The sequence below is a fragment of the Triplophysa dalaica genome, chromosome 6 (genome assembly GCF_015846415.1).
Source record: "Triplophysa dalaica isolate WHDGS20190420 chromosome 6, ASM1584641v1, whole genome shotgun sequence".
Classification (NCBI taxonomy): domain Eukaryota; kingdom Metazoa; phylum Chordata; class Actinopteri; order Cypriniformes; family Nemacheilidae; genus Triplophysa; species Triplophysa dalaica.
In genome coordinates this window covers 13815111-13836059 of record NC_079547.1, presented here as the reverse complement: position 1 = coordinate 13836059, position 20949 = coordinate 13815111, and the positions used below count along the sequence as shown (strand labels likewise).

General features: G+C 36.7%; 2 protein-coding genes across 3 annotated transcripts in view; one reads left to right on the top strand and one right to left on the bottom strand.

The window, feature by feature from the left end:
* Positions 1-7881, bottom strand: part of pfkmb (phosphofructokinase, muscle b) — a 44543-nt gene extending 36662 nt beyond the window's left edge. The window contains exons 1-2 of the mRNA XM_056749977.1: positions 7753-7881; positions 1779-1830 (exon numbers count right to left, since the gene is read on the bottom strand). Coding sequence (XP_056605955.1) covers positions 1779-1830 — 52 coding nt within the window. The 5' untranslated portion in view covers positions 7753-7881. The remainder of the gene's footprint in view (positions 1-1778; positions 1831-7752) is intronic.
* Positions 7875-19098, top strand: c1ql4b (complement component 1, q subcomponent-like 4b). Of its 2 annotated transcripts, none has more exons than XM_056749979.1 (3): positions 7875-8009; positions 8437-9987; positions 18012-19098. In XM_056749979.1, the coding sequence occupies exons 2-3, from the start codon at positions 9454-9456 to the stop codon at positions 18273-18275; spliced, it is 798 nt and encodes a 265-aa protein (XP_056605957.1). In that variant the 5' UTR covers positions 7875-8009; positions 8437-9453; the 3' UTR covers positions 18276-19098. The 2 variants fall into 2 exon arrangements, with proteins under 2 accessions (XP_056605957.1, XP_056605958.1); XM_056749980.1 differs by having other exon boundaries at positions 17936-18221.
* Positions 19099-20949: the final 1851 nt, after the last annotated feature.

The window sequence follows — 20949 nt, the reverse complement described above, 5'->3', positions numbered from 1 at the left end:
AATTACTATGGCAAAAAACAATACTGACCATTGTACAAAATTTTATGAATGTGATTGTATGAATTCATACGAATTAGTCAAAATTAGCCACATTGAATAATAGTTATGTTTTTTTCCGTGAGATTGTATTGTGTCAGTAAATGATATGCCGAAAATGTTCGTTTATCAGGACAATACGTAACCTAACAACAGTAAAATTATTTTTGAAAGTGAAAAGAATATTTTATCGTATAATTTATGAAAAATACATATACTATAATTCTCATAATACCTGTAAACACAATAGGAAAAATATGTTTTTGTTTATTCATTTAGTTTTTTATTCATGTGTGTTTAGAGCATTACTTTAGTGTATTGCGTTGGTCGTTTTTTGTCTTTATATGTGTATCTCTATGTATTGTTATATATTGATCGATCACTAGAATAATTGGACTGGAATTTATATTTGGACAAATAAAATATTTTTTTATATACAATCGAGAAAAAAACGGTATTATTATAAAGCCTTTGAACATAACTAATATATTGTTATAAAAGGCTTGTGCATGGGTTGCAGTGTGTTTGAGGGTGAAGGAAGTTAACATCATAGAATCAATGTTTTGTTCTTCTCTCTCCTGCTGGACGTTCCCTCATTTTCTCTCCCCTCCTGCTGTCTTTCTATCCCTTGTCATGCTTTAGAGATTCCACTTTTATCTTTTTTATTTATATACAGTAGTGTTTTTCCTTCTGAAAAAGTTGTGCATGGTAAAAACATTTATTTATGAGTGTATATAGGACATACACATACAACATACACCCTGTAAAAAAGAAATGTTGGGTCAATTTAAAAAATAAGTTACCTGGCTCCCTTAAATTTTGATTTAATTCAACTTAAAAATATTAGTTAACACAAAGAGTTTGCATGAAATTCATAAGTTAACTAATATTTTTAAGTTAAACCGGAGAAGAGGTCAGTGAAACGGACATGATGCAGGAGATGGTGGTGGGGAAGAGAGCAAGATAGTCATAGGTTAGAGAAAGAAAGACTGAAAGGATAAGGAGGGAGAGAGAGGTGGAGAGCCGATGACAAATTGAGATGAATAGATGTAGTCCGGTGCAACAGTGGGAAGCTGTGGCTTATTAATAGAGAGAATTAGAAAAGCAGGCTGAGTCAATCTGCAGCATGTCACCATGTATCAGCAAGCAATCAGAGACACACAAACAGTCTTTCGCTCACACACACACAACAAATTCAGCCTCTCTTTGCCCTTTTCCCTCGTTCTCATTCAAACACCTATACATACACTGTATGTGCGTGTAGACATGCATGTAAGATAGTGTCTATCTGGTGTGACACTCAGAACGACTATGTAGAATTTAGTTTACAAAAGTGAGTTTGTATGTTGGTCTCAAAAATGTATGCCATATTGTTGAGTCAGCAAACCATTTTAGATAAAAACAGAATGTCATACAATAAAGGTTAGCGCGTTCAGAAAATCATGGGTTATTTCATTATAGGCAAAAATGACAGAAAGTTAAATCGCTTTTTGTAGTGAAGCGTTTTGGTTAAAATTACTTTAAAGAAATATTCATAGAGCAGTAGAATGACGCTACTGTAGACCTGGTCTATCTTATCCATATTAAAACATAAACATCATCTTCAGTGATTTATCTAAAGAGAGCTATAGACGGTTTCATCAGACGCACCCGCCTGGACCGAAGTTAACTTCCGGTCTTTTTGTTAATCGGTTAAGGTAGTGGCTAATATCATCAATGTATAGTTTAATAATGCTCCTTACCTAACTCCTGTGACATTCGATCTTTCTTCCCGTACCCCAGCTTCACCTTCATCTGTAAATAAAATCAGGGGGTTTGCTTAGAGGTTCTTTATCTCTATAATAACATTTGTGTAATATTATTATTATAGTTATGAATAAAATAACACTTTTTTAATGGCCACAGTACCTAAAAAACTAAAACATAGTTATCTTTTTAAAAGAACTATCTGCTTAATAAGTGAAGACTTATGTTATGATAATTTGACCGCAGACACAAGCAGTTGCCTCTGAAACATGTTGACAGGGTGAATGCTCTCACATGGGAGCTGCTCTATTGATCTATTGACCTTCCCCAATAAGTATTAAAGAGGAAAGAACATAGACAGGCATTCACAAAAATACAATCAGAAGCACACTTAAATAGGTCTGACAATAGAACCCTAGGCCTAGCCAAATCAATTATTAAAGTAAAAAGAGTATAAAAACTACAGAGAAAAAGTATATCCCTCTATGGTACACAAAGTGACACCACTCAGCAGAGGCCTCTTATTCTCCAAGGTTTTAGGGTGGCCTTCTATTTCTGTTCTCTCTGTACTTGAGGAAGACCATTATTCCAAATATAAGTGAATTGCATTTATCTCTAAAGACTCAAATGTGGGTTTATAAAGAAGCTACTAGAATTTTCCATTTACTGTCCCTCAGGTTTAATCAGCATTTTTTAACTATTTAGTTTTGACACAGTCAGTTACGCAGTATTCTTGCTTTCATGAACCAGAGAACCATGCTCCACTGTAACTTACTTTTCGTACTGAAAAACCTGTTAAGGAGTTGGTAGACACCGCAAATATATTTATGATCATTATATTATGTTTATGTCCTAATATGCCACAATTGAGCGTACTTTTGTGTACCAATGACTAAAGGTATTCCCTTTATACATATAACTATTCAAATATTTGCATCCACACAAGCGGACGATAGCAATAACATTAATTATAGTCACAAACTTTGTGACAGTGTTACAGTCACAAAAATGTATGTAGATGCCCTGCTGATGCTTTATGTTTTCTCTCTCTAAAGGTTTTATATTCTGCTGTAAAACCGTGTTTCCCTACCTATGCCGACCTATATGGATAATTCATCCAAAAATGACAATTCTTTATATGATTATGTCACGGCAATAGCTGGAGGCAAAACAAAAACTGATGGTGGCCAATACAAACATTAAAGTCAGCTACATAAAATATAAAAATATTTTCTTATTGTGTTGTTGAGTGCCAGAATCAATGTAATACTGGCTCCAATTGAAATTTTAACATACCTGCTGCCATTGACAGAGAAAAAAACAACAACGACAGCTGTAGTTAAAACCAATAAAACGAGCTGACTGGACAAAAAACAATCATCCAAAAATGTTTGAGGATGCAGGGCACACTTCATATGACTAAATCATAAGTCAATTGTATCATATGATTTTGTTCGTGTCTAAAACACGTTTTACCCACCTAATCAGAAACTGGGAAAGTTATTTTTCACGTCACGCTAACTTTTAAGCTCATATGCTATGTTAGCTAACTTTGTAAACTAGCAGTTAACTAGCAACCAGAGACTTTTCCTTCAGTTGCCATAAGTGCATTAATAGAATGGGAGAGGGAACAATGAAAACGCTCATGCTATGTGTCGGGTGTGTGTTCAAGTAGTTGTATTTGCTAAGGTTTGCCACTGTTACAGTAGTACATTCAGGTCCCTTTTTTAGCATCGGTACAGTGCTTTAAAGTTTTGTAGCACAGGCCAAACAGTTGTAGCACAAGTATATGTCTGTTATCATCTTTTTAATAAAACTAGTGCAGGACATCACATAAATAGACAGGTAACTAAAAAAAGGACATTAACGTTTTAATAAATGGATAAATTAGGGCCATGTAATTTTTAGTTTTCCCAAATTCGTCAATTTTTTTCCTTTTTCTGAGTACTCTATTTTCAATGGTTTACTGTACACTAGTAAAGACATGTGTCCGTAAAAATACTGTAGTATACGATAGTATTAACTACAATAAACGGGGTTAAAATTCTTGTGTACTATGGTATTTTTGAACATTACTAAAATTAAAGAAATATACTATAATGCTTCCTGCAGTTTATAAATTTACTATCATCTGGTTCAAATTAAGCTGACTTTTATTTTGGCAGGTCGTAACTAGGAGGCTTGAGTTTCAGTGTGTTCGACAGTAGCTTCACTCATACAGTGAAATGCTCATAAAATAAACTTAGAACCACTCTGTGGACGAAGTGCATGTGTTCATGTCATCATAGAGTAAGATACAGACAAATCCACGAGTGTCAGTCTTGTAACATGTTAAAGTGTGCAACTCATTCCACGCAGAGCAAGCAGGGGACATATTTAAATATAATTTGTCTTTTGTGATTCCTTAAATGTTTTCCCACATCGCGCAAATCAATGAAAAAAAAAATAGTGCCATAAGTAAACCTCACACCCGAACAAGCACAATGAAAACTTCACACAAACAGCGGTTCTGTGTTATCTATATAGAATGTAGATGTCCAACAATGTCTCACAGGAATTTTTGACATTCTGTGATTTTTTTCATGTCAATCAGTACAACCTTTTCGTGTAACCAAGCAAGACTTTCAATCTAACATATTTTAATACGCAATATCTTTCATATGTAGAAATATATATATATATATCAACGCAATCTGATGGAAATTATTTTACAAGGTGGTTCATTCATGTGGATATCATTTGTAGGTTTTGTCATTACATTTACATTTATCCATTTGGCATTAATTAATTTGTTATGAATTGACTTTTCCCCTGTGAAACAAATTAGCCTTAGCGGCTGTGATTTTAGGGTTTGGGGTGAGGTGGTCCTGAAATATGAATGACTTCTTTTGACACCAGGTTATAAATACTGTATATAAATGTACATACACATGCAGTCTGTGTATTGAAAGTCATACCGAGTGACACAAAAAAAGTTGTGCTGACTGTCACTGTAAAACCAGATTACAGTAATGCACTTTTAGGTGGTTGCCCTGCAGGCCTATTAAAAAAACTCCAACTGGTTCAAAACGCGGCAGCTCGAGTTCTTACAAGTACAAAATACAAAATAAAGTTGAGTTGACACGAAAAAAGGGGGAATTTCATTTTCATGAACAAAAATGCGATTCCAAATTTCATGTTTATGCTACAAACTGCCTTTGAGACAGACTGGGTTGAGATGTCAGGCCACTTAACTGAAGGTAATCCTGTCAGTTAGTTCATTCATTGAGTGACTGTGTACAAGTCGGCCAATCGGGTTCCTTATGTTTAGGTTAACTGTGACGATCCTGTCCTTCCTGTTCTAAGATTTCGTGCCTTGTGGACAGGGTTGTGACAGTACCATGTCTCGTGTGTGTGTTTTTTTTTGTGTGGAGACACGTGGCGGTATGCTTTAACATTTCGAGTCCGGGGGTCCCGAGTCCGGTGATCCCGAGTCCGGTGGTCCCGAGTCCGGTACCCAGTCGGGTGCAGCCGGCATCCCAGCCGGCGAAGCAACCGGCACCCACCCCGGCCCAGCAACCGGAAACCAGTTGGGTCCAGCAACCGCCGATCCAGCCGGCACCCCTACCGGTCTTTCAGCCGGCGTCAAGCCTTGTCCCTAGCCATGCCATCCCCAGCCATGTTCAGCCGGCAATCCAGCCGTATGTTTTGTTTTCTGTGGAGACACGTGGCGGTATGCTTTAACATTTCGCCGCTTGTCTTCCTGTTTTCCGTATAGCTCCGCCCCCTTGTTCTCCCGTTAGTGTTTTACATTCATCACCTGTCTCATCATCTGCCCGTATCATGTTAAGCCCTTGCACCTGCCCTTCCCAATCCTTTTGTAATCTCACCTCGTTAGTTTCCTCCTTTTTAATGTATCTGATTCCCTTGCTGTTCGGCGGTTCATTGTGTGTGCCGTTTCTTGTCTTGCCCTGCGTTACCCTTCCTGACGTTCTTGTGGATTACATGTTTCTGTGGACTTTCCCTTGTTCCCTTGCTTTGGATTTATCATTTGGATTACCATTTTTGCCTGGTGTGTTTTTGTTCCACTTGCGGGAAGCATTTCAGTTTGAAGCCTTATATTATTTATAGTGCTTTTCTCCCATCGAGGGTGTTTGTTTTTGTCTTTTGTAATAAAGTATTTTGTTTGACCATTCACCAGCCTGCACTGGGGTTCTGTCCACTGTTCCTGACATTAACTTTTTCAAATAGAATCGCGTTCCCTGACAGTGAGTGACCCTACTTACTAAAATTAAATCTGATTTTATCAAGTCATTATCAAAAAACAAACATAAATTCCCAGCTTGCGTTAGTTAAGCGATCAGGGGGATCTTTCTGCCTACAGCTAAGCTCTGACCAAAAAAACGTGTCACAGTGTTTACTCACAAAGGCCTCTATAAATTACTTTGTTAATGCTGAACACAAAGGAAGATGTTTTTTACAAGAATGTCAGTAACCATACAGATCTCACCCCCCATTGATTCCCATAGTATTTATTTTCCCTAATATGGCAGAAAAAGGGGGATGATTGGTTTTCTGTTTGGTTGCTAATATTCTTCCTAAATCTTCCTTTGTGTTCAGCAGAACAAAGAAATACAGGTTTGGAACAATCTTAGGGTGATTAAATGATGATAGAATTTTCATTTTTTTGTGAACAATCCCAATGCACAAGCTGCTCTTTTACCAAAGCTATTTCGTTGTCAACGTGTATACCCCACATCTTCAACAGTACAGATTAATGCTATAATAATCAGCAATCAATAGAAATAAGTGGTCATTTAACTTACATATACATTTAGTCATTTAGCAGTAGCTTTTATCCAAAGCGACTTACAGGTTACAACTTCACAACGATAAAGACATAGCAAAAATGGTGGTTGATGTACTAGCTGTGGGAACAACCCCTTCAAATACAGTGAATCTTTCGAGATAACAGCGTGAGCGATCAAACTAAAAAGTGTAAGTGCTTTAGTAAAATAGAAACTAATAGCGCAGGGAGATAGTAATAAAGATGATGGTGGAATGATAGGGAACGTGTAAGGTAAGAGCTAAAGTGTGTGGGGGAGGTTGTCAGTACCGATGTGTCTATCACTGCTAATGAGCTCTGAAGGCTAAAGAAACACAGACACTGACAACAGACTTGAAAACACAGCTAAACTGTCTTTCGCCCAACACACTGCATGTCTCCTCTCATCCTTTTTCTTAGCCTTTTCTCTTTTTACACTGTCATAGAAGAATGCAAAATAAAAGGCTAATAATTAACACATCCCAACATCTTTCAATGAGGAACTGTCTGTAAAGCAGCCTTACTTAACAGCCATACAGCTATCGGATAGTGTATTTTCACCAAGTTGCACACACATTGATTGCCTTGGGAGAAAGAAAATCAATTAGTAAATGCCTATGGGACATCTCCTTAACTAATCTCGACTATTTAATACTTGCTTACGTTTGTGCTAATAAAACCAATTATGTTGAATCTATAGGGCTATAGGGTGAAGCCATAATGCGGTAGATCTGTAATTAACATTTTTATACTTCATTGCTGCTTGTAATGACACCATAACAGTACAACCTGACTTTTTATAAGTACTAATTGGGTAGACAGCAAGCCTATTAGGATGCACATCTTCAGCAAGTCGCCTCCTCGGGAAATCGATTTCTTGATCTGCGGAGACTTGTGCGAGTGAGCGCGTGCGCGCGTAATCGTATACAGGGCGGGAGGAGCGCGAGACACACATCCCACCGGTGGAAGCGTCTTTTCCTCACAGAAATCGAACAAGTGAGAAACTGTTGCTTCTCGGCGATATCTTAACAAAGGGACGATTGTGTTGCCATATTTGAATTTCAAATTGAGGCTTTCCATCTCGTTTCGTAATTTAAATGAAAAGAGAGAAAGTGCTGATAATGCATTTGTAAGTAACACCTTGAAGAGTTTAATGATAACGTTACCTGGAGAATTGAACGATTAAAGTCGACGGCTCTGAAGAAAACTCTCTTGAAGGAGCGGGGAAGGTCGCAGCTGGAAAAGGAGAAGACGGACACACAGGAGAGCTAAAGCTGACAACACTGAGCAAAGTGACCGTTAAAATAAGAAGCCCGAGGTGCGAAAATTCGCTGACATATTCTGAGCTGTTCGCGCGCACGAGGGGAGCTGCGCTGTAGCGCGGAATCTGGCGTCAATCTTCTTTTCTCTTGGAATACATCAGGTAGGCTGAATTGTTTTTCTTTCACTTAACCGTGGATGTTTCCAGCAGAATATTTTGATGTTTTTTTTAAATGGTTTCATCCAAGTTAGAGAAAATATATCATGGTTTAGAAAAAGTTTTCCACAACTTATATAATAGTCAAATGCATATGTCGTTTTAATATTTAAATGAAAAAAGATTTCTGATTATACTAGATTTTGTAAGTATTCATGTAAGGTGTCCATGGAGCATGGTTAAATAATTAGATGAAATTGAATGAAATATGTTCCTTGAGATTGTGTAGGAAAACAATGATACATTTATTCTTAAAATGCTCACCATTAGGTAATAATAAACACTTTTCAATAAGCATCTATGTATCTAATAAACCTTGAAAATAATGTTAAAGGTTTTACAGTTAATCTTATTTGTATTTTCTTCTTTTTAGGAGAGAAACAGTGAGAGACGTGTCAACATGTCAAAGCAGAAGTTTAATAAAGACTAGCAAGCCTTGCTGTGAACCTGTTCGAAAAAGAAATCTCATCACACATTTACCATCGGACAAACAGGACATTTTTATCTGGAAAGCGTAATCCTGGTTACTTGGAGGTTTAAGAGATTTAAGAGTGTCATGAAAATACAAAATAATATATAACGTGGAACAATAGTGAATTTCCTTCTCAGTTTAAATCAGGAAAACCAAGCATAGCCACAGCTTCTATGAGAGGAGGGGTAGAGTTTGTTTAAGTGCTGCAGTGAATATGGACTCATCTGGGAATTCTACAGAAACACAACAGTTCATGAACTTCCCGTGGAAAAATAACACAGAGCCACACAGCTGTCAGTCCGCAAATCTATAAAGAGGAATTACCGCCGCCCGGCAACTCCCAAGACGCAAATACACTTCCACATCATCTGATAGAATCTCCATCCGAGGACCAAAATTTGGGGACACCAAATCCCCCATGTTGCTCATATCAGACAAGCTATATATATTTGTATGAGCATATAAACCCTCCGGATCACCAAGAATTGCAGATTTTATGGAGCGATAACACGGTCCAGTGTGTCACTCAGAAGTGAGGGTTATTCAGCTGTCTATACGGATTTTGCAGACGGAGGAACAAGCAGAAGTTGAAACATTAAATGGAAATGAGCACAATCGACATTTAAGCCCAAACAGACTGGAATAATTGTTCCACTTAGGATATTTGATTAGTTTTTTTGGAGGTGGATTTTTTTATATAGAAAAAAACTCATTCTGGGTGACTTATATCACAGATACAAGCACGTTTCATCATATTTTATTCTCCTTTTAACCTTAATCTCCTTTTAGTCCATTATCTTCCCAGAGTTCATTCTGGCCGGGCCTGTTTCTTCTAAAGGAGGGGAGGACTTCCTCTCTATTGCTGCCTCACGTCTCAATCGCAGGAAGCGGGTTATTGGGGCGGCAGTGGGTGTGGCAATGGTGTTAGTGCTACTGATCACTATACCACTATTGGTGCATAGCACCAAACTGGGTGGGTCAGGGGGCGGAGGCTCACAATATGAAATGCTTGGCAGCTGTAAAATGGTCTGTGACTCTCTGACACCAACCAATGAATTAACACCTGTTTCCCCTCCTCCTCATGATATACCAGGACGCAGAGGGGGCGGTAAGTCAGGATTTCGTGGTAGTCAAGGGCCACCAGGCCCACGTGGGCCCCCTGGAGAACCAGGAAAACCAGGCCCTCCTGGACCTCCAGGTCCTGGCCCTGGGGGATACATCCCATCATTCTACAGCCCCAAAATAGCCTTCTATGCAGGTCTGCGCAAGCAGCACGAGGGAAGTGAGACACTGAAGTTTGATGACGTGGTCACAAATGTTGGGAATTACTATGAACCGTCCACAGGAAAGTTTACCTGCCCTCTTCCTGGAATCTACTTCTTCACTTATCATGTGCTCATGAAAGGTGGAGATGGAACTAGCATGTGGGCCGACCTCAAGAAAAATGGACAGGTAGGATAATTGTGAGTTGGTTGGGTGTGTTATTGGAAAATCAGTCTTTTGAATCAGTTTCACAGATGAAAGACTCATTTACTGGTTCTGAATGACATCAGGGTGAATAAATCTTTGATTTTTGGGTAAACTATCCCTTCAACTAGAGTAAGCTAGGAGTTAATGAATTGCATTAAAAAGATATCTGATTTGATTAAAATGTTGCATAATATTTATATTTACTCAGGCAGGATTAAGAAAAGCATTTAACTTTTAAAAAGGGTCCTGTTAGGGAGCTCCTCAATAATTCAGCACTCATTTTCTCAACAAATCACTTGAGGACTTGCAGAAGCAACAGCAAAAAAAACGTTCAAAATATATAAAACTAATAAAATATGGTCATATACATAGACCAAGTAACAGTGTGTGTGTAGTTAACACTGGGGTATGAAGAAGAAAATCCGATCTATCCAAAAGGGCTTAAATGCATGTTAATTTATTAGAATAAACTTTTAGTTTAAGAGTCGGAAATAGGAGTAGGCTTAAATCTTCCAATTAACAGTTACACGTGTAACACAACAAAAACAAGCACAGACACACTTTTTTTTTCTTTGTCTCGCTTTCTCTCGAGTGGAACGAAATGCAACAGCTGGTTGCAGATCTCCCAGGACTTGTGAATGTAGAATAAATGAAAAGTAACGAGAGAAAAAACCTCTCCATCTGGTGAAACATGACATGGATTTGGGATTCAGGCGCTCTCAACTCAACCGCTCAGATTTGAGTTTTAGTAGTGGAACAGAAAGCAGGGATTATTCAAAGAGATATAAAAAATACCACCGGTAGTATGTTTTTAAATATACACTTTATCTCCATCTTTCTTACACACACACAGTTCCCTAGAGCTTTAGAGGTCTGACAGGAAATTATGAAAGGCCTTTAATCAGTCTGCAGTAACCTGTCAGCTTGCCTTCAATACTCTACCATTAATACAACCCTGTGTGTTCATTATATGGTGGATACACAGCTTTGTGATCTAAAGAGTGTTGTCCTATAAGGGAGAAATGTGTAAATGTAAAATTTGTGACTCAATACTAATTTGCGGATGCTAAAAATGAATTTGAATGTTAAAGTAAGTTTATCCTATGTGGACTATAATACATAATTTTGAATTGTGCCTATATAGTAATAAGTACATTATTTGGTATCACTCTGTCAATATGACCCGCTAAACCAAAATACGCTTGAATGATGAAATTCATGATCATATCTGTTAGAAATGGTACCTTGAAGTGATAGTTCATCTAAAACTTTAAATTCTGTCATTATTTACTCACCCTTTTGTCATATCAAACCTGTATTACTTTCATTATTCCGCAGAACACAAAAGAAGATATTATGAAAAACGTTTGAAATGAAAATTATTTGGTGAACTGTTGACAAACACACATTTTCTGTTTTACAACCTTAAGAGACAGTTCACCTCCCCCAAAATGTAAAAAATATTTCTGTCATTGTTTACTCACTGTCATATTGGTTAAATCTGTATAAATATCTTTGTTCTGCTGAAAACAAAGGAAGATATTTGTAAGAATGTCAGTAACCAAAGGACCTTATTACACATTTACTATGAGGTAAAAAAATACTATGGGAGTCAATGGGGGATGTGATCTGTTTGCTTACTGACATTCTTACAGGTATATTTCTCTGTGTTCAACAGAACAAAGATATTTATACAGAGTTGGAACAACTTAAGGATGAGTAATTCATGACATAATTTTCCTTTTTGAGTGGAGTATCCTTTTGAGGTGAATTTGGTTAAACACAAATGTCATAAAGTGTGCAGTGCAGTTCTGAACTGTATAAATGGTAAAAAAAATATTTTATAAATGATGATAAACAAATAAAACATTAGTCAGTCTATCCAAAAAGGAGTTAAAATTTTCTGCTGCTACTCATAAACAAAATGTTTTAGTGCTGATTATCCAAAAGCTCATGTGCTGTGGGCCAGAACTAGTCTGCTCGGATATTCAGCACAGCCTACATTAAGTGAAGGACGAGATACAGAGAGTAAGAAGATGAGGAGTGTAAGCTTAGCCAGTGTATGGCATGCTGTATTGCATATATTGTCATTCCAGTGATCTTCCATCTTGCTAAATCATTCATGTCTTTAAGATGAGATTCCCTCTTTTTCACCTGTGCCACACACACACATACACACACCGTGCCAAACTCTCCCAAATGTCTATCTCAACCCTCATTAATTATCTCTCCCCTTAGCTAAATTATTTAACCCATCTCAAGGTCTTCTCAGAGCATTCTCACAAACATACACTCAACAACATCAACCTCCGTTCAACATTTCAGGCAAAGGTATGAGATTTGATTTTGCGTACATTTGGGTCCTGTCGCTTTTCATGACATTAGAAAGACAACCATTCTTTGTAAATCCTGCTCTTGTCACTGATGTTTTACGTGAAAAATAATTTAGATTTTTAAGACAAAAGTGAGAATGGTGAGGGGAAAGATCTGAACATATGAGCCCACCCAGATGGGGAGTATATGGAATGGGAGGCAGTAAAATGGTGTAGGATGATAGAGAGATGAACGGAGGATAGGAAGATGGATGGCTAATCAGAGGAGAGCCGACAGAGAGGTCGGGAGAGAGTGTTACTGCGAGGCCAGACACAGACAGCATCAGATCAGTGTAAGTAAGATAGATGAGCAAAAAAGGAGAGAAAGTATGAGCGTATGTGTAAGTCAAAGAGAAAGAACCATTGACCTTATCGCAGGTCATAGATTTTCACAAGCTGAAACACACACAATATTATTATTTACCTTATGCATTCGGTAGACAACTAAAACAAATACAAGGTTTACATTTTAATAATTTATGTATTCCTTGGTGATTGAACCCATGACTTTGGTGTTGCTAGCATTAAGCTCTACTGGTTGAGCAGCTGGAACATTATCATTGGGGTGAACCTTGACAAAATGAAAAATTTAAGTTACCTGGTTGCCTTTTTGAGTTAATTCAACTTAAAAATATAATAACATAAACACAAGAGTTAGCATCAAATTCATTGAGTTCACTAATATTTTTAAGTTAATTTTTTTTAAAGTTCAATCTACAAAAAGCGACAAATAATTTTTTACAGTGTATTTGTGGATTTAAATAGACTTTAGCCATATTCGGATAGTAATTGTTTCTCACTGGGACGTAAGATCCCCTGTAAATGGTGATTTTATTGCCGTCTGAATCCGTAATGTCTGTGTTTTTCTCCCACCTCCCACGTAAAAATCCCCGGCCAAATTACGTACTGTTTTTTGACAAACACCAAGGTCGCACTGTAATTTAATTGCCATCTTTATAGCAGGTGTTAAATCCAAAATACGTTTTGTTAGTCCGTTCTGACCACTTAAAAGCACGGTATACTGTTGCTCTTTAGGAGGTTCAGGGATTCTAGTGTCTGATCCATTAAAATGTTATAAATGGCAGCATAAACAGCACAACATGACTCACAAAGCATCATATCACACACGCACCTGAAGCGCTTCTGCAAATGGAGAGAAACAGTTCACAGATGGCCGAATGTGCATCCTTTTGACTTTCTTTATTGTACAAAGCACAATGTTTTTTGGTTATCGTGGATCTACACATAAATATAAACCCTTTACAGCTTCGAATTATATCATAGATGTCTGTATGAACAGATGATAGGGAGTTTTATAAGCTATGGCTGTTAAAGTTATTGCGTAGATGCATCACGGGTGCACAAACAACATAAACACACACACACAAGTTCAAATAAATTCTAGGTAACTTGACTGATCAGGATCGCTGCTTCACTATAGAGTGGAAGATTACCAGAAAGAAGACAAGCAAAAAACATTAAAACATTCGATATTGACATTTCAAAATATCGATTTTATTCCATTATCATTATATACGTGTGAATTGTCATGTGACTGAGCACGTTAGAAGTGCATTTTCCGGGTTTGCAGGATTACAAACCTTAACCTGCACTGTAAATTTATATCTGTCTGAACACATGAGTTTTATCACAGATAAGACGTCCTCATGAGAAACAATTACCGTCCGAATAGGGCTTTTGTTTACGCAATATCTGCAAACTGTGTTGTGTAACTAGTGGGAAATGTTTTTTTTTTTATATATATATTAATTTGTGAAATGTCACTTATTAGTGCAGCTACAAGACGTTTTCTCATGGCAGGAATTATGCATGTGTCTAAATAAGAAATAAAAAGAGCATCATACATGGTCCAGGCAGAACCTCAACAGCCCACAAATTAATGTCACTCAAGCAGAATACCCAGCCAATTTGTTTTTCATTAAGAATTGAATAAATTAATTAAATCATTGATTCTTGGCTTGTAAACACGTGTCTTCCCATCCCAGTGACTACTGCTTTACTCTCTGTCCATCTTAAACTCACCAGCCCTCTTGAAAAAGCTCTCCCTCTCTGTGCTCCGTCATCTTGTCAGAGCAACACAACACTAATTATAGTGTGATACAGAGAACTTGTTAGTACATCCTGTCAACTATACCACAGCTAATGAGTTTACATCCTACAATTAATTCATTAATTTAGTTAATCATGAAATCTTACGGTACCCCGATAGGCTTTCGCATCTGCTGCAAAGGCTTTTTAACCCTGGATTCCAGAGTTGCACTTTCTCTGCCTTGGGTTTTCTTCAGTTGTCTCTGTAGCTTTAATTTCCTGCGCTTTTACTGCCCTTTGAATAGCCAAAAGGTCGATCTAATACAAACTCTGAAATTAACGTCAGGGTGGGTTTGTGAACGGCCTTATTCTGGTGAGGCAAACAAAATGCACAATATGAACCTGTTGCACAGAAGGCCTTTAGGTTCTCAAGTATAGCTCTTTTTTTAAACAAGGACACACACCGAGAAACACACTGGCCTTCAGCCTTAAGGTAGCACAAGAGAAAATGGAGACAAGAAGGCTTTATGAACTGCTGCATGTAAACTCAAATGATTACTTATTTGTGACCATTTTTTTGTGTAAATTGTTTAGGTGTTTACACTTTGTGTAGTTATGTGTTTCCCAATGAAGTGCAACTCTCCCCAGGTACATAAAATGACACCCCTGCAGCCTCACTTGGCATTTTGTAACACATATGTGTCATTTTTTGTTTTACTGAGCTTCAAATATGCATTACAACCCTATCAATATCTATTGGTTCTGCCATAAAACTGAAAAATTTCCGTTTAGTATTCTTTTCTGTCCCTTTTTACATATGGGGATGTACATATAAAGCAGTGTCTCTCCGTATTGTTCTGACTGTAGTCAAGCAAATCATATTGTTCAAACAGATATGTTGCATAATAACAGGGAGAAAAGAGATAAAACAAAGAGATAAAGAAAGTATTTCCTACCCACTTTTGATGATGTCAGAAAAAACAAGTCCTTTCAAATTCTTTATTAGTTTGTTTCTCATGTTTCTTATGCTGTTATTTAACATGGCTGATTTTATAAAATAAAAAGCCATTTTGATCAGATAAGTGCATGCAGGTGAATTTGAAAACAGTCATGAGAAGGAGCCCTGCAGTCATATAACCAATTAGCTCAAATGTGGCTCAGAGATAGTATATTTATATGAATACAAATCATAGAAGATTATTCATGAATTCATAAATCACAAAGTTAACCTTTAACGAAGAAGAATATTTTCTGTGGACAAGCTAAATATATTATGTGTATGATAGAGGATAATTGATAAAGATCATTGATAAAACTATGCTCCTCAACGAGAAGACTGAAATTCCTAAATGTTAAATTATTAGTATGATGATGATCATGATTCACATGTTTCCCAGGGCATACACAGAGACATTTAATACACCCACACACACACACACACACGCACACAGGTTTGTATTGACATTCAATAGACTTCCACTGATCTTATATCAGGTTTATGATATATTATATCCCCTAACCTACCCTAACACCCCTAACACCTAAACCTTATAATATACAAACATGTGCAAGACATTAGATTTAAAGAAAAGTTAGCTGTAATGATAATTCAATGTATTACTGAGGAGATTTGGCCCTCACAAATATACCTAAACCACCACACAGAATGCATGCAGAATTGATCTATCTATAGATATCTATCAGAAACACAAGCAGTGGCACTAACTAACCCAACATACAACATCATAACTGTGCAAGTATCAGACATAAATATTGCACATATTTAAGTCCACAGTTTTAAGACAAATTATTTACTTTAAATACACAGGAATGTTTTTTTGTTGCTTTTCTTGTGGTTTACTACATTTTGACAAATTGACAGACAAATAAGAGCCAAACAAAGCAACAATTTAAAATAAATAAATGCCCTCTTTTATAGGGGAAAGAAATGTAAATAATTGTACTCCTGTGCCAGTTTATTTTATTCGCTTTCATAAAATTCCAGTAAAATAAATTACAGTGGCAGTTCACACCCAGTATTTATGTGCCTGTATTATAATTTCATTTTCCAGTGATTTTGTTTACTTGTATTATGTCTTGCATTTGTTTAAAAATCATTTTTCATGTTTTTCTGTCAGTATTATTTTATCGGAATGTGTGCTGTTTAATCTGATAACGGCTCGTTCAAATCACCGAGGGAAACATACTGCACATTCAATAAAATACAACATCCATGTCCTCGTTTAGAGATTTGTGAGGATGTAGCCTAAATCTCTCTATTCCCCACACACACAGTTAATACTCGGTGACTCCATTTGACCGCTGGTCGTTTCGAGGCTTCGTTTATTGTGATACAGTGGAGTTATTGAGGAGTGGGCCCCATTAGGAGCACCAGCCGAGCCGCTGCGCTGGGCAATTACTGAGCAAGCGAGGACCCGACGCAGCCCTAGACCTCCCGCGGGAGCTGCCACCTCACGCCGTTAATCAATCTGATTTAGACTGGACAGGGACACGCGCCAACACGAGACGCGCGGTGGAGACACGCGCGTGACCTGCATTTTATTTCGATTCCGGGAGAAGTAGATGGATAGACGGTGCAAGGGATAAGGGAACAGATAGGGGGGAGAGGTGGTGGGAAAAGAAAGATGAGGGGAAGACAGAGATAATTAATGAGGAGATGTGAGAAGAATTAAGAACAGCACAACAAAGCAACAAAACGTCGATCACTTGGAGACGCGACTTACATTCATGGTTGCATATTTAGAAAATGACTTAAAGATGTTCTATGGATAAACAATAGGTAGCAAGCTGATATTGATAATAGCAGCTGGATTAAAAAGAGGTTTATTATTAAATAGGACGTTATTGCATTCATTATTAGCCTACTTAATTACTAAAAGCATTAATTATTCATTTTTAGTTTTTATTACTTATTACAAGATTGTGCATTAATTATCAGCACATGACAAATTAGGCTGTGGTCAAAGCTTCACAGTTGTAAGGGTTTTAACCTAAATCTACATCTACCAAACGTTTTGCTCAATACTGTATGTGTGCTTAGTGTTTATCTTCGGGTGTTATCATACAATTGTGTACACAAAAGTGATGTTAATAATTTGGTAGTATTTCTGCTTGGCTATATAGAAACTCTCAATGGAGATAGATGAGTCACAAAGTGTGTGTGTGTTTTTATATGTATGCATATAAGCAACGCACGTATAGCCTACATAGGTCAATGATGCTCACTCTCTTGATCCTTATCTGTCTCGGTCTTTCCTTCTTTTGTCTGTCCTATGTCTCCCACATGGGATTAAGCGAGAAGAAATGAAAACAAGAGCGAGGAACTGTTATTTTATCCTTGTGTACATCTGAGAAAGTAAATGGGGTATTTTTTTAATTAGCATATTTATTGTTTTGAAGGAGGCAACTACAGTAGTTGTGATGTTAGAATAGAACAACATTCAACATCATTATAACTAGTATTTTTTCTCTACTTTCTCCTCTCATAGGTAAGGGCAAGTGCAATCGCTCAGGATGCAGATCAGAACTATGACTACGCCTCTAACAGTGTGATTCTGCATTTAGACGTGGGAGATGAGGTCTGTGTGCAGCTGGATGGTGGAAAGGTGCACGGAGGAAACGCCAACAAATATAGCACATTCAGTGGCTTTCTTATCTACCCCGACTAACATACCAACACATACACGTCTTGCTAAAAAAACACAAGCACTTTCACATATTTGCAAACAATTACAGACGCTGTTTACCTGCCATGAGAGTAGTGATCTATCAACACAATTAACATTAGACTATTATACTATACGTGTTTATAGGAAACAGTGGATATAACAAGAAAATAACAAGAAGAAAAACTGTAGCTTTGATACTGAAAGTTTATTTTTTATTATAGTATTAAACATCAATGTGAAACAGTGTTTTTAGTCCATTTACATAATTTGATAATAAGTTGGTCACTTTAGAGAAAATATGTGATTTTTTTCTCCATCAGAAATTTATTTGATTGTGGAAAGTTTTGTGACGTCCACTGGACATTCAGACATTTCGAGTTAGAACAAGTATTTACATTTTGTGTAGTTCATTGGAGTGATCATTCTCCTAAGACCAAGAATGTGTATTATGGAAATCATTAGGGTACATTTTGATTTTCATATTGACTTCAATGAAATTGTACAAATTGTATGCATTGGACTCATTACTTAATATTGCATGGAATCAAGATTTATTTACTACTTTACAACTCAATATTAAGCAAGTGTTTCAATTCTGGTGTTTGAAAGGCCCAACATTGCTGCACAAAATGTTTATGATGTTGATATTGTTAACTAAAAAAACCTGAAACATGTTAGGCCTCCTTAGTAATAAAAAACTTTTGAAGATCACCCAGTTATCGTGTCACGTTGTACTAGATTGTAACATTCTCCCTATAGAAAATGTGTAGGTTTGTTTGCAATTTGCATAACAGAGACTTAATGAACAAAAGTGGAATGCATTTCATGGCATGGAAACGATATGTTTGTAACTTCTGTGTCTTAAGCTCGTAAAATATGTTTATAAGGATGAAATTACAATATGTCACTAAATTTGTTGTGGGATATGGCTAAATGTTTTACAATGAATTGATTGTATGATGGAAAGTTTCTGTGTATGTGTGTGTGTGTGTGTGTGTGTATCCATGTAATTGCAATGTGATTCATGTGTTCCCTAACAATATAAAATGTTACATTTTTGATTGATTACTGTTGTAAATCTTTGCAGTTGTGTAATTAATCATTATTATAGACTTTTGTTCTCGCATGTAAAAGAGTACATACTGTAAATAATAATAAAAAACACTGAAGTGTCTGTCTTTCTGAGAAAAGTTTAATGCCTTAAGTTTTATTAAAGAAATTGGTGTTAGAGTATAGAGTCATGTGGCTTGAAGGTAAAAAGACCAGGCAAACTTACTAAAATTCAATACATACACCCACATTTCAAAACTGATTTATATTGCTAAGAACAGAACTTGTAGCCTAAGGGTATAAAGAGATTGGTACCAAATTGAGATAACTCTGTTTTTAAAGATTTTCAAAAATCATGTTTTTTATTGTGCATTCCAATTAATATCAATCAAACTGCCGTTGGTTTCTTTTGATTTAAGCTATAATAACAAAAAATACAGTTTACTAACACAATAAAACACAATAAAAACATGATATGAGTTATCTCATTTTGGAACCCAGCTCTTCAAACACAGTTAACAAGATTTACATTAGCAACAAACAAAACATGTTAACAAAAGCACACTCTCTTTTCTCACACAAAATAAAGCACTAATTAGTCAGGAAACAATGGGCTGTGCTGATTATTCATTGTTCCTCACACATAGCCTACACACACAAACACGTATATTTCCTTGGTAATGAGGGAGATAGATGACAAGGCATCCTTTGAAGGACAATAGTAAAAAGGTCAAAGAGATGTTGGCTGGACAAGAACACAAACAGTCTCTGAAATTATGAAAACTCTGACAGAAACAAGTTGGAAAGTAAAAATGTTGACAGTGTCAATCTGCACTGACAACAACACATTTTTCAACTTGAATTTTGTGCGTGTGTGTGGTGCTGGTAACCCACAGCAAACATTCAGTACATAAATTAATATTTATTTAACATTTTAATAATGCAGAAAGGTTTATTTGTAAGTGTTTTGTTAAGGGGATAGAATACACAGTTTGTAAAATGTGTGTGCGTTTGTGTGCGTGCGTGCGTGCGTTCTTTTGTGTGTGTGTGTGTGTGTGTGTGCCTTATGTTTTATACATTTGACCTAAATGTAATTTTCCTTAAAGCCAATTGAACAAATGTATTTTTAATCAGCTATCATATTGAGCCATGAGGGTTCATGCCAATGCTTCAATGTTAATTGTGTTTTGTAATGGACCACGTGGTCTCATTGACAGACTAGGTACTACAAGCAGACGATTGCGTGCTCGTGCAAGATACTTCCAAACATGCACACAAAAGCGCCATCTTTTGGATACCAACAGGTATTGCAATTTGATGAACTTGGCTTTTAAAAGTTCGAAACCGTACGTGAAATCGTACCCGCCATCAAAACACCACGAATTGTACACTTTTACATATTTACTTCTCATCAACAGTCGTGACAAAATTGCTTACAGTTTGCAGAAGAGTGGCAGTGAGAAGACGATGCTGATCTTAACTTGTCCTAAAGAGCCACTTTGTTCTACGTGTAAGGACTAGTTTCAGCCTGATCCATTACGAAAACTGATCATGATTTATATAGTAACCTTTTTTATTTGTACTTACAGCCCCAGTAACCAAAATTCTATGGTCTAGCGAAAATAAACTGATAAACTTGTGGTAAAACAATACAAATACAAATGAAATCCATCCGTCAAAAACACGTTTACTACACTTTTACTACACTCCAATCGTGATTCAGGGATTCGGTCATGATATTATAGTTGGACAAAGGTTATATACAGAAAAGTTACTGCTCCTCT